This window comes from Leucopleurus acutus, assembly GCF_964270905.1.
Source record: "Leucopleurus acutus genome assembly, chromosome: X".
Taxonomy (NCBI): Eukaryota; Metazoa; Chordata; class Mammalia; order Artiodactyla; family Delphinidae; genus Leucopleurus; species Leucopleurus acutus.
In genome coordinates, this window is record NC_139148.1 from 80,680,716 (window position 1) to 80,695,231 (window position 14,516).

The 14,516-nt window shown below is 38.1% G+C and overlaps 1 protein-coding gene across 1 annotated transcript; it reads left to right on the plus strand.

Moving 5' to 3' along the window:
• Positions 1-8,962: 8,962 nt before the first annotated feature.
• On the plus strand, positions 8,963-9,831 carry FAM133A (family with sequence similarity 133 member A). The gene has a single exon (XM_082864727.1). The coding sequence runs from the start codon at positions 9,073-9,075 to the stop codon at positions 9,820-9,822; it is 750 nt and encodes a 249-aa protein (XP_082720853.1). The 5' UTR covers positions 8,963-9,072; the 3' UTR covers positions 9,823-9,831.
• The last annotated feature ends 4,685 nt before the right edge of the window (positions 9,832-14,516 follow it).

The following is a 14,516-nucleotide window of genomic DNA, read 5'->3' on the forward strand; positions in this document are numbered from 1 at the left end:
TGAGATGATCATATGGTTTTTCTCCTTCAATTTGTTAATATGGTATATCACATTGATTGATTTGCATATATTGAAGAATCCTTGCATTCCTGTGATAAACCCCACTTGATCATAGCATATGATCCCTTTAACGTGCTGTTGGATTCCATTTGCTAGTGTTTTGTTGAGGATTTTTGCATCTGTGTTCATCAGTGATATTGGCCTGTAGTTTTCTTCCTTTGTGACCTCTTTGGTTTTGTTATCAGAGTGATGGTGGCCTTGCAGAATGAGTTTGGGAGTGTTCCTCTCTCTGCCAAATTTTGGAAGAGTTTGAGAAGGATAGGTGTTAGCTCTTCTCTATGTTTGATAGATTTGCCTGTGAAGCCATTTGGTCCTGAGCTTTTGTTTGTTGGAAGATTTTTAATCACAGTTTCAATTTCAGTGCTTGTGATTGGTCTGCTTATATTTTCTATTTCTTCCTGGTTCAGTCTCAGAAGGTTGTGCTTTTCAAAGAATTTGTCCATTTCTTCCAGGTTGTCCATTTTATTGGCATATAGCTGCTTGTAGTAATCTCTTGTGATCCTTTGTATTTCTGCAGTGTCAGTTTTTACTTCTCCTTTTTCATTTCTAATTCTATTGATTTGAGTCGACTCCCTTTTTTTCTTGATAAGTCTGGCAAATGGTTTATCAATTTTATCTTCTCAAAGAACCAGCTTTTAATTTTATTGATCTTTGCTATTGTTTTCTTCATTTCTTTTTCAATTATTTCTGATCTGATCTTTATGATTCCTTTCCTTCTGCTAACTCTGGGGGTTTTTTTGTTCTTCTTTCTCTAATTACTTTAGGTGTAAGGTTAGGTTGTTTATTTGAGATGTTTCTTGTTCCTTAAGGTAGGATTGTATTGCTATAAACTTCCCTCTTAGAACTGCTTTTGCTGCATCCCATAGGTTTTTGGTCACCGTGTTTTCATTGTCATTTGTTTCTAGATATTTTTTGATTTCCTCTTTGATTTCTTCAGTGACATCTTCGTTGTTAAGTAGTGTGTTGTTTAGACTCTATGTGTTTGAATTTCTTACAGATTTTTTCCTGTAATTGATATCTAGTCTCATAGCATTGTGGTCAGAAAAGATACTTGATACGATTTCAATTTTCCTAAATTTACCAAGGCTTGACTTGTGACCCAAGATATGATCTATCCTGGAGAATGTTCCATGAAGACTTGAGAAAAATGTGTATTCTGTTGTTTTTTTATGGAACGTCCTATAAATATCAATTAAGTCCATCTTGTTTAATGTATCTTTTAAAGATTGTGTTCCTTATTTATTTTCATTTTTGATGAGTTGTCCATTGGTGAAAGGGACTGTTAAAGTCCCCTGCTATGATTGTGTTACTGTCAATTTCCTCTTTTATGGCTGTTAGCATCTGCCTTATATATTGAGGTGCTCCTATGTTGGCTGCATAAATATTTACAATTGTTATATCTTCTTCTTGGACTGATCCCTTGATCTTTATGTAGTGTCCTTCTTTGGCTCTTGTAATAGTCTTTGTTTTAAAGTCTATTTTGTCTGATATGAGAATTGCTACTCCAGCTTTCTTTTGATTTCCATTTGCATGGAATATCTTTTTCCATCCCCTCACTTTCAGTCTGTATGTGTCCCTAGGTCTGAAGTGGGTCTCTTGTAGATAGCATATATATGGATCTTGTTTTTGTATCCATTCAGGCAGTCTATGTCTTTTTGGTGGAGCATTTAATCCATTTACATTTAAGGTAATTATCAATATGTATGTTCCTATTCCCATTTTCTCAATTGTTTTTGGTTTATTATTGTAGGTCTTTTCCTTCTCTTGTGTTTCCTGCCTAGAGAAGTTTTTTTAGCATTTGTTGTAAATCTGGTTTGGTGGTGCTGAATTCTCTTAGCTTTTGTTTGTCTGTAAAGGTTTTAATTTCTCTGTTGAATCTGAATGAGATCCTTGCTGGGTAGAGTAATCTTGCTTGTAGATTTTTCTCCTTCATCACTTTAAATATATCCAGCCACTCCCTTCTGGCTTGCAGAATTTATGCTGAAGGATCAGCTTTTAACTTTATGGGGAGTCCCTTGTGTGTTATTTGTTGTTTTTCCCTTGCTGCTTTTAATATTTGTTCTTTGTATTTAATTTTTGATACTTTGGTTAATATGTGTCTTGGCGTATCTCTCCTTGAATTTATCCTCTATGGGACTCTGTGTGTTTCCTGGACTTGATTTACTATTTCCTTTCCCATATTAGGGAAGTTTTCAATTATAATCTCTTCAAATATTTTCTCAGTCCCTTTCTTTTTCTCTTCTTCTTCTGGGACCCCTATAATTCGAATGTTGGTGCATTTAATATTGTCCCAGAAGTCTCTGAGACTGTCCTCAATTCTTTTCTTTCGTTTTTCTTTATTCTGCTCTGCAGTAGTGCTTTCCTCTATTTTATCTTCCAGGTCACTTATCCCTTCTTCTGCCTCAGTTATTCTGCTATTGATCCCTTCTAGAGAACTTTTAATTTCATATATTGTGTTGTTCATCACTGTTTGTTTGCTCTTTAGTTCTTCTATGTCCTTGTTAAACTTTTCTTGTATTTTCTCCATTCTATTTCCAAGATTTTGGATCATCTTTACTATCATTACTCTGAATTGGTTTTCAGGTATACTGCCTATTTCCTCTTCATTTGTTAGGTCTGGTGGGTTTTTGCCTTGCTCCTTCATCTGCTGTGTGTTTCTTTGTCTTCTCATTTTGCTTAACTTACTGTGTTTGAGGTCTCCTTTTCGCAGGCTGCATGTTCATAGTTCTCGTTGTTTTTGGTGCCTGTCCCCAGTGGCTAAGGTTGGTTCAGTAGGTTGTGTAGAGTTCCTGGTGGAGCGGACTAGTGCCTGTGTTCTGGTGGATGAGGCTGGATCTTGTCTTTCTAGTGGGCAGGTCCACTTCTGGTGGTGTGTTTTGGGGTGTCTGTGGCCTTACTATGATTTCAGGCACCCTCTCTGCTAATGGATGGGTTTTTGTTCCTGTCTTGCTAGTTGTTTGGCATAGCATTTCCAGCACTGTAGCTTGCTGGTCTTTGGGTGAAGCTGGGTCTTGGTGTTGAGATGGAAATCTCTGGGAGATTTTCACCTTTTGATATTTCGTGGAGCTGGGAGGTCTTTTCTGGACCAGTGTCCTGAACTTGGCTCTCCCACCTCAGTGGCACAGCCCTGACACCTGGCTGGAGCACCAAGAGCCTGTCCTCCACATGGCTCAGAATAAAAGGGAGAAAGAAAAGAAAGAAAGAAGATAAAATAAAATAAAATAAAATTTAAAGGTTATTAAAATAAAAGTTAAAAAATAATTATTAAGAAAACAATTTTTTAAGTAATAATTAAAAAAATGGACAGACAGAACCCTAGGACAAATGGTAAAAGCAATGCTGTACAGACAAAATCACACAGAGCAGCATTCACATACACACTCACAAATAGAGAAAAAGGAAAAAAATATATATATATATATCTCTTTGCTCCCAAAGTCCACCTCCTTAATTTGGGATGATTTGTTGTCTATTCAGGTATTCCACAGATGCAGGGTACATCAAGTTGATTGTGGAGCTTTAATCTGCTGCTCCTGAGGCTGCTGGGAGAAATTTCCCTTTCTCTTCTTTGTTCGCACAGCTCCCAGTGTTCAGCTTTGGATTTGGATCCACTTCTGTGTGTAGGTCACCTGAGGGCGTCTGTTCTTCACTCAGGCCGGGCTTAAAGGAGCCGCTGATTCGGGGTCTCTGTCTCTGTCAGGCCGGGGGGGAGGGAGGGGTACAGATGCGGGGCGAGCCTGCGGCAGCAGAGGCCAGCATGACGTTGCACCAGCCTGAGGCACGCTGTGCGTTCTCCCGGGAAGTTGTCCCTGGATCACGGGACCATGGCAGTGGCGGGCTGCACAGGCTCCTGGGAGGGGAGGTGTGGAGAGTGACCTGTGCTCACACCCAAGCTTCTTGGTGGCGGCAGCAGCAGCCTTAGTGTCTCATGCCCGTCTCTGAGGTCTGCACTGATAGCCGCGTCTCGCACCCGTCTCTGGAGCTCCTGTAAGCGGTGCTCTTAATCCCCTCTCCTCGTTCACCAGGAAACAAAGAGGCAAGAAAAAGTCTCTTGTCTCTTCGGCTGCTCCAGACCTTTTCCCGGACTCCCTCCTGGCTAGCCGTGGTGCACTAACCCCCTGCAGGCTGTGTTCACGCCGCCAACCCCAGTCCTCTCCCTGCACTCCGACCGAAGCCCAAGCCTCAGCTCCCAGCCCCGCCTGCCCTGGCGGGTGAGCAGACAAGCCTCTCAGGCTGGTGAGTGCCGGTCGGCACCGATCCTCTGTGCGGGAATCTCTCCACTTTGCTCTCCGCACCCCTGTTGCTGCGCTCTCCTCTGAGGCTCCGAAGCTTCCCCCTCCGCCACCCGCAGTCTCCGCCAGCGAAGGGGCTTCCTAGTGTGTGGAAACCTTTCCTCCTTCACAGCTCCCTCCCACTGGTGCAGGTCCCGTCCCTATTCTTTTGTGTGTGTTTTTTCTTTTTCTTTTTGCCCTACCCAGGTACGTGGGGAGTTTCTTGCCTTTTGGGTGGTTGCCGTCTTCTGCCAGCGTTCAGTAGGTGTTCTGTAGGAGTTGTTCCACCTGTAGATGTACTTCTGGTGTATCTGTGGGGAGGAAGGTGATCTCCGTGTCTTACTCTTCCACCATCTTGAAGCTCCTCCCTCTTTCCTGTCTTCTTAAAAGTCTTTCTATTTTACCTTGTCACCCTCTGAACATGTTCAAGTTTCTTCTTTGATAAAAACAAACAACAGTAAAAAATCATTTTTTAAAAATTCTTCATCCCTCATTATAGTTGCCCCCTTATCACTTTACTTTCCTTCTCAAGTGAGTCTATGTACCCTATGTCCCTACTTTCTCACCTCCCATTTAGTCTTTAACCCACTGTCATCTGGCTTCTGCCCTAATTAATTGAAATTGCATTAGCAATGGTTACTAATGATTTCTTTATAGCCAAATATAATAGACATTTTCAGATTTTATCTTACTTGACCTATCTGTTGCATTTAATATTGTTGTCCATAACACCTTTTATTCTGGACTTTTTTTTTTTTTTTTTTTGCAGTACGCAGGCTTCTCACTGTTGTGGCCTCTCCCGCCACGGAGCACAGGCTCCGGACATGCAGGCTCAGTGGCCATGGCTCACGGGCCCAGCCGCTCCGCGGCATGTGGGGTCTTCCCGGACTGGGGCACGAACCTGTGTCCCCTGCATCGGCAGGCGGACTCTCAACCACTGCACCACCAGGGAAGCCCTATTCTGGATTTTTTAAAGTTAAAGATAATACCTGCTCATTGTAAAAAATATAAATAGTATAGGGAAACTTACAAAAGGAAATAATGCCTCTCCACATGCAGAGATAACAAATGTTTACATTTGGTGAACTTTTCACTCAACAGTATGTTGTGGATGTAGTATTCCATTGTATACGTATACTATAATTGATATAACTTGTTTGTTATTGATGGATATTTAGGATTTTTCCTCAAATTTTAATGTTTAAAAGTTGCTCACATGAAATTCATGACCATAGTCCTTTGAGGATTATTGCCCTCACCTTGAAACTTTACTCTCCCCACTGTGTTTCTGTGACTCTAACTTTATTTTCTGATACTGGTCTAGCTCTTACCACTCTGGCTAATTTTCTGAAGCTTTACTTTCTCTGCCAGCCCCTTGTGTGTTGTTATTAAATTGGATCCAGTGCTCAAACCTTTTTTCATTTGAAATCTTCCCCAAGGTGATTTAATTTTCTCTCATGACTTTAGCCATCACTCAGTGACTGCCAATCCTATATCTCTAACTCAGGTCACATTCCAGAGTGCTAACACCCATACATCCAATTTCCTACATGTGGATTCACTCACATATTTCAAACTTTATGAATCCAATACTGAGCCCAGACCTTTTCTCAAAGTCTATGCCGTTTCCTATATTACCCAGTCACTGGCATTGCCTTGTATCTTGTCTCACAAGCCAGAACGTTAGCCTAGATTCCTTTATCTTCCTCACCCTTTGTATCTCACTGATCGTTAATTTTAGTAGCATCTCCTAAACATGTCTCTTGTATTTCCCCCTCTTTTCATTCATTATACCACTAATTTTAGTTCAGACTCATTTTATATCTGTATGAATACTTGAATGAATCTCATTGTCTTCAGCTGGTAAGAAATTGTCTCTTAAGCACTCAAGTGTGACCAAATCACTCTCTGGCTTAAAATAGTCCACACCGCCCCATTAGCTTCACTGTAAGTCCCATAGAATAAATCCCAACCTCAGCATCGCATCCAAATCCTTTGTGAATTGGTCTTTGCCTCTCTTTCTAGATGATGTCAGGACTAGGTCTCAAGGAACTGTAATTAGAATGGATTATGCTATTCTAAGTGTGCAGTAGCAGAAACAACCAGCAAGTTGAATATTAAATAAAGTCATTAAGGGCTTTTGATGATCAAGTCTGGGAAACAATGATATTTGACAACCTTTAGGGTAGCAGTAAGAATGAAAATGACAAAAATACCTAAGAGGAGCTGGGCAGAACTGAAGAGGAAGGAGAATAAGATAACACAACAAATCAAACCCAAGAAACTATTACCAAGAGTCACCGTAAAATCTGTGGCGTTGAGCTTATGATGGGTAGGTATGTTAGGGTGACTTAAAGGGTCAAAGTCAAGATGGAGACTGACAGAAAAATCTGTGATATGTCTGATTATCTTTCTCTTCAGACTTTGCTAGCTTCCTAACAAGTATAGGACAAAATCCAAGATGTTAAAATAACCTAAGAAAGCCTCTAGGATCAGGCTATTTACTTCCTATGCAGCCTTACCTCCTGCTGCTACCCTCTTGCACTTTAGGCTCCATCAACACTAAATACATGGTGCTCTGTCAGATTTCTCTGTTTTTTCACATATTGTTTCTTCTGCCTGGGGAATGTCTGTCATTTCCTCATTTCCCAGGTGAACTCCTATTTATCCTTCAAAATCCTATACTGACATCACCAACTACAGGAGGCTTCTGTGAATGCCCCTCTCTCACAGAGTTACCCCTGCATCAATCCATTCATTAGTTTGTTTATTATTGAGCAAATATTTATTGAGTACTTAGTGTGGGCCTGATGCCATGTTAGGTACTGGGAACACCATGGTGATAAGACAGATCAAACATGACCTTTACCCTTCTTAGCCTTATATTTAGCAATGAATACACACATGCATACACACACACACACAAACACACACATCCAAATAGTCAAATAAAAAAAAGTAATCCTCAATTTTCTAAGTGCTACGAATAAAAGAAACAAGGAACTGTGATGCAGAATAATGACTATAAGGGATAGATACAGAGGCAACATAATATAAGGTTGAGCCATGTGAAATTACTGGTATTTGACTTTTTTTCTGTATAATTGGTGATTTTATATAGTTCCACCTAATAATTTCCTTTCTGAGGAATTGACCTCTAAACTGAGGCATGAAGATGAGGTGGAACTGGCCATGGTGGCTAAGCTTGGAGCTTAACATGTTCCAGAAACCAAGAGAAGATTGGAAAAGATAGAATTAAGAAAAGAAGTGAATAACTCTCAATGAAGTATAAGAGCGATAAGCAAGACAGATCATGCAGGATCTTTATAGGAGTGTGGATCTAATTCTCATTAAAATGTAAAGCCATTGGAGTATTTTAAGATCCTTCTGATTTCAGTGTGGGACTGGAATGGAAGAGAGTAAGAGTAAATATAGGGCTGTCAATTAAGAGGTTGAGGGACTTCTCTGGTGGCTCAGTGGTTAAGAATCCGCCTGCCAATGCAGGGGACACAGGTTCGATCCCTGGTCCGGGAAGATCCCACATGCCGCAGAGCAACTAAGCCCGTGCACCACAACTACTGAGCCTGCGCTCTAGAGCCCGCAAGCCACAACTACTGAAGCCCACACACATACAGCCTATGCTGTGCAAGAAGAGAAGCCACCGCAATGAGAAGCCCGCACACTGCAGCGATGAGTAGCCCTCACTCTCCGCAACTAGAGAAAGCCTGCGCACAGCAACGAAGACCCAACACAGCCATAAATAAATAAATAAATAAATAAATAAATAAGAGGTTGATATAAGGAGGCAATATAATGTTGTGTTAGGTGTGCAGGGTTTGGCGTCAGGCTGCCTTGATTTAAATCCTGGTTTTGCCATTTGCCATTTTTTATGTTACTTTATGCAAGTACTCATTACTCACATTCTCTAAGCCTCAGTTTCTTCATCTGTGTAACAGGGATAATAATAGGATCAACTTCGTAGGGTTAGTCTGGAGGCTGAACGAGATAATCCACTGCACAACACTAAGCAGTCCCTGGCACATAATAAACAATAGATACTAGAGATTAATAGTCCAAATGAAAAATGACAGTACCTGGACTATGTTGATGACAATATATTTGGAGAAAAGTGAATGGACATGAGACCTATTGTTGTGGGGGTTTAAACAGCAGGATTTAGTATGAATTGGATGTGATAATTGAGGGAGAAGGATTTTTCAGGTATGACTCCTAGGTTTCTATCAAAGAGTAGAGTGGATTGTGCTGCACTCTGCTAAAATGGAGAAGGTCTGCCTGGTATAGAATTTAGCTATAGAAATTCCTCTCTCTCTTTATACCATATAAGGCAGAAAGAAAGGAAAAAAAGGTAATTATCATACAATATAAAAGGAAATAGTTATTAAAAAAATTTAGATAACAGAACCTTACATGAGATATAAAAAACACTTTATGTTATATTCATACCACAACATCTAAAACATGCAAAAATCTTGTGTGTATATTCTTTTTTCTCAAGGTCTAAGATTTTGGAAATTTTTCTACTGTACTATGTGATAGACAGTGACCAATTAAACTTATGTGCTTACTTTGTCTTATATTAAAGGTGTTTTGTAATCATTCCATCTGCTTCTCTCACAGAATGGAGCCCACTTGGTATACTAGCAGATGAAGAATTTAAGGAGGATGTCTATCTTTATTCTCTTTAGCAACTGAGAGTCGGCTCTGGGAACCATCAGGCACCATGGGGAAGCGGGACAATCGGGTGGCCTATATGAATCCTATAGCAATGGCCAGATGGAGGGGCCCATCTCAATCTGCAGGCCCCACAATACAAGATTATCTGAATCGACCAAGGCCCACCTGGGAAGAAGTGAAGAAACAATTAGAAAATAAAAAGAAAGGCTCCAAGGCATTAGCTGAATTTGAAGAAAAAATGAATGAGAATTGGAAGAAGGAACTAGAAAAAAGCAGAGAGAAATTATTAAGTGGAAATGAGAGCTCATCCAAAAAAAGAGAAAGAAAGAAAAAGAAAAAGAAGAAATCTTGTCAGTCTTCATCTTCTTCTACATCAAGCTCTGATTCTTCAAGCAGTTCTTCAGATTCTGAGGATGAGGAAAAGAAACAAGGAAAAAAGAGAAAGAAAAAGAAGAACCGTTCATACAAATCATCAGAAAGCTGTACATGTGAATCTGAATCAGAGAGCAAAGAATCTGTAAAAAAGAAAAAGAAATCAAAGGATGAAACAGGCAAAGAAAAGTATATTAGAAGTCTCAGCAAAAAAAGAAAGAAGACTTGTCCTGAGGGTAAACCTTTATCATCAGAGTCCTCATCAGAATCAGATTATGAAGAGGAGGTACAAGCAAAAAAGAAGAGAAGACGTGAAGAGCGAGAAAAAGCAATGGAAAAAGCAAAGAAGAAGAAGAAGAAACAGCACAAAAAACATAGTAAGAAGAAGAAAAAGAAGTCAGGTTCAAGTCACAAGTCCGGATAATATCAAGAAAAAAAGCAAGATTTCCCTATTGAAAAAAGCAAGGTGTAAAGGAAATTCAGCTGTGAATGTTAGGGCATATTTACCAAAATGCATGAGTTTCCCTGTGTTAGTAGAATTATTCCTGGACTTTGAGTTGCCAGTCAAATGCTACTGTGCCAGAAAGGGCCATAATTGTTGCCTGCAGCTTAAATGTAGGATTTTGGGTTTTTTTGTGTGTTTTTCCCTCCACTGGCTAATTCTTCTGAGAGCAAAACCGTGTTGTTATACTAGTGGTTAAAATGTTTGGAATTAAAGTAAAATGTTTTAGATGGTAAATAATTTTGACCAAACAGTGGATCTAATGTTAAAAGTATCGAATTTGGCTACATCTTTAAAATATAATCAGAAATATCCAGGTGACAATAGCTGACATTTTTGAAGCATGGACTTAACATTGTCTCAAAATACTTACTTTTGAAGATGAAAAGTTTAGTTTAGTTTTCTTTTCTCCTTAATGAAATTTTGTTTACATGGGGAAAGGGTTTGTGGGGGAAAAAGAGTTTGCTCTCACTTTGGCGAGCTGAATAGTGTGCCTTTGATCCTTACACATCCTATTTTTGCCAGTGCAGCAGCCATTCTTTTATTACTTAGTAATGTATGCTGTTTCACATGAACAAGAAAGACAGCAATTTACAGTATATGTAAGGCCCCAGTTTTATGAAATTTACCTCCATTTTGACAGTACTGAATAGTATTTAGTGTTAGAGTGTTACACGATTTGAATTAACTTTGATACCCTTTGGAGGGGAATAATTTTAAATAGACCCTGGTATTTTTTGATTAATAAAGATTCTGAAATATTTTGCATGCTATATACTATTAAGTTTTGATTATCCAGAGATATTCTATATAACCAGTAATCCTTTTTTATATGATTTATGCTTAGGATACAAGTTTCAAGTTTGTAATTTCTTAATCTTACTATCTTAATTTCATGACTGTGTTTAATTGCACACTTGCCAAAATATTTAGCATGTAAAAAGAAGGTTTTTAAAAAATATTTAATGCCTTCATATTGAAGCTGGTTTACTGTAAGCAAGTTGAGTGCCAGACCTTTAGCACGCTGTATGTCTTGTTACATAAAACTACTGCCAAAATCTTAGCAACTATGCTGTTTAAAAATTTCTTGTCTTAAGCATTAATATTGAATTAAAATAGGAGTTAAATTTAGGAGATTATAATCTTTCTGTTTCACATTTTACTAACATTTGGAGTTTGTTGCCTTGTGTTTGTTGCTGAATCACATTTGCCACTATGCTGAAATAAGTTGAAATTTATTTTTACTCTACATTTTTTATATCAGAGTAATATGAATTATAAATTGATGTCTAACAAAAGCACCTGTTACAGAGGATGTGCTAATTGTAATGTCATATGTACAAAGTATTTTAGCATGAGGAGAGAATAAATAGCTATTTTTTTAAATAGCTGATTTCATGTCAGCTCCCTTGAATCACAAGTAAAATTATTATAAAGATAGAAAACATCTGGTAGATAAATAACATACTGGGTCCCCAATTTTTTGCAGTGCATACCCCGGAATCTCTCAGTAACATTCTTGGACCATTATAAATGTAATGCCTTGTTAGGTCACATTGAAGCTTCATAACTTTAGCTGTTTCCTAAAATATATGTCTATATGCTGATAAAAACTATTGCATTTAAGAGATATTTTCTATCCATGTAGAGTTTTTCAAAAATTGTTTTTCATTAAAATATGAAAAAAAAGCTTATATTATTTGTAGAATGTGGCAAAGACATTAACAGCTATCAAATATCTATGTGCCCCCATTCACTTCCCAGCCCCTTGTAGTTAGGTAATGCCATTACTTCTAGCAGAGGGATTACAGAGATATTGTAAACAGAAGTGATGTGTCGTTTCAATACCGGAGCAGTAAAAAGTCCTGCGTGACCCTTCAGCTCTCTTTACCTGCCATGAGGACCTGAAAGCAGTGTCCTCCAAATAGTGTACCTACAAGATGGATGCAACCTGTATCTCTAAGTCGCTATTTGTAAGGGACCTGCCCTGGAGAGCTGATGCACTTACAGTGAATGTTCTGAGTGTGAGAAATAAACTGTTATGTGTTAAGCTACTGAGATTTTGGGTCTTTTTTATTACCACAGCAATCACCTATCCTACTCTAAATAGTAACATAGAACTCTAGAATGTCTGTTTCATTATTTACATAAAATAATTCACGTATTTTCTATCACATCTTTGTGTAGTCGGCAGAATGATTCAGAGGTGATCACTTACGCCATAACAGAAGTAAATGTTATTTAATAAAATAACATTGGTTTTTATGTAATGACTGAAGAAGAGGGTGGTCTAGCATGTTTCATACTTATCAGCAATGCTGACTGTCTAGGAAGTAAAATTACTTCATTATTCCTCTGATTATGGCCAAAACAATCTTCCAGTAAAGGTTTTAGGAAGGCAATTTTAAAAGCACTCATGGGAACTCAATAAAGAACAGGGATGCTATTCTTTAGATGTAAGTATAGACGATGGTAGAGAAAAGTGATATGGAAATATGTAAAGGACAATAGACTAAGTAGATATAGGTGAACATTTAATATGTAGCCTCCAGACTGAAAGCAAAATAACTTATCCTTTATGTGAAAAGCACTAAAGTTGTTATTAGTGATGTGCTTTATGTGATTCATAAGAATAGCTTTAGCCATAATATTCAACTAACTGTGGGAAGGGAAGCAGTGGGAAAGTCAATAAGAAAGTAGACAGGAGAGGGGGAAAATCGGTACAATCTAGATTAGGAATGTAATTGCAAGCACAAAAAGAAGAGTTTGAAAGATCTCAGGCTGAAAATAAAGGATTAGATTGGAGATAAGGAGAATGACTAGAATTGGGGGTTCTGGTTTTATATCTTGTGATAGTTTCTTTGTCTATTATAAATTTATTTTGAGAAAGTTTCACCTTTGACATTGTGATTCTGTAGTCATTTTCTGTTTGACCATATTTATTTTACCAAAGTAATAAGTATTTAATTTGTGATATAAGTTTGAAGCTACTTCATGACTCATGAAAATTGTAGTCAAATATTCAAACATACCCATGTACTTTAGAGCTGCAAGTAAGATGTGTTCTTTCTAGTCCTTCCTGAGCCGCAAATAAGATGTGTTCTTTCTTCAGGTGACTCTATCACTTTTATTTGACTCTTTCATGACACACCTCAATCTACCTTGTATTATGTATTTTGTGTATCTATAGACTCAAGTTGTTAAGAGCGCTGGCTCTTGGCTAAGCACTATGTTAAAATTCTCACCCTGCCGTTTCTTGATGTGTGACCCTATGTAAGTTAATTCACCTTTTATGTGTCTGTTTCCTCAGGTAAAAATCAGAAAAATAACAGTATCTATCTCTATGGTTGCTATGAGAATAAAACAAAATAACATTTAAAGCATTTAACACAGTTCTTGGAACATAGCAAATACTCAGTGAATGCTAACCCTTCTTTTCCCTCCTCTTCCTATCATCATCATCATCATCATCATCATCATCATCATCATATTATATCATCATTTCCCTTTCTGCACTGTAACCTCCTGAAAGGTAAAGGCGGTTTCATCTTTTATCTCTTGCAATGATGGTACACAGCATTTTGCACATGATAGGTGCCTTGTGATTTTCATTAAATTGAATTACTTGGTCAGGCCCTTGGAAAAAAGAGAATCTGAATAAATCCAATGTACCAATGCTATGTATAAGCTCCTTGACTCACTTTTTAAACAGTTTATTGAGATATAATTCACATGCCATACAGTTCATGTTTTAAAAATATGTGGTTCGGTTTTTTTAGTATACTCACAGATATATGTAAGTGTAACCACAATCAATGTTAGGACATTTTAATCACCTCAAAAAAGAAACTCTGTATCTTATCCTCCCCACCACCCCCCAGCCTCCACATACTTTCTGTCTCTATAGATTTTATATAAACGGAATTACACAATATGTGGTCTTTTGTGGCCGACTTCTTTAACTTAGCATAATACTTTCAAGGTTCATGTGTTTTGTAATATGTATCAAGGACATTTATACCAAGATAAAATGAAAGAAAATCTAGTGCATCTTACCAAATTTCTGCTAGAACCAGAAGAAACACCACTTTCCATACATAGATATGCTGGGCATCATTAATATGACTTGTACTTCTTTCTTTTTTTCTTTTTTATTCTTTTCCATTATGGCTTATCATAGGATATTGAATATAGTTCTCTGTGTTATACAGTAGGACCTTGTTGTTTATCCATTCTTTATATAAAAGCTTACATCTTCTAACCCCAACCTCCCACTCCATCTCTCCCCCAGCCCCCTCCCCCTTGGCAACCACAAGTCTGTTCTCTATGTCTGTGATTCTGTTTCTGTTTCATAGATGGGTTCATTTGTATCATACTTTAGATTCCACATATAAGTGATATCATATGATATGTGCCTTTCTCTTTCTGACTTACTTCACTTGGTGTGATAATCTCCAGGTCCATCCATGTTGCTGCAAATGGCATTATTTCATTCTTTTTTTATGGCTGAGTAATATTCCATGTATATATGTACCACATCTTTATCCATTCTTCTGTCGATGGACATTTAGGTTGTTTCCATGTCTTGGCTATTGTGAATAGTGCTGATTTGCACT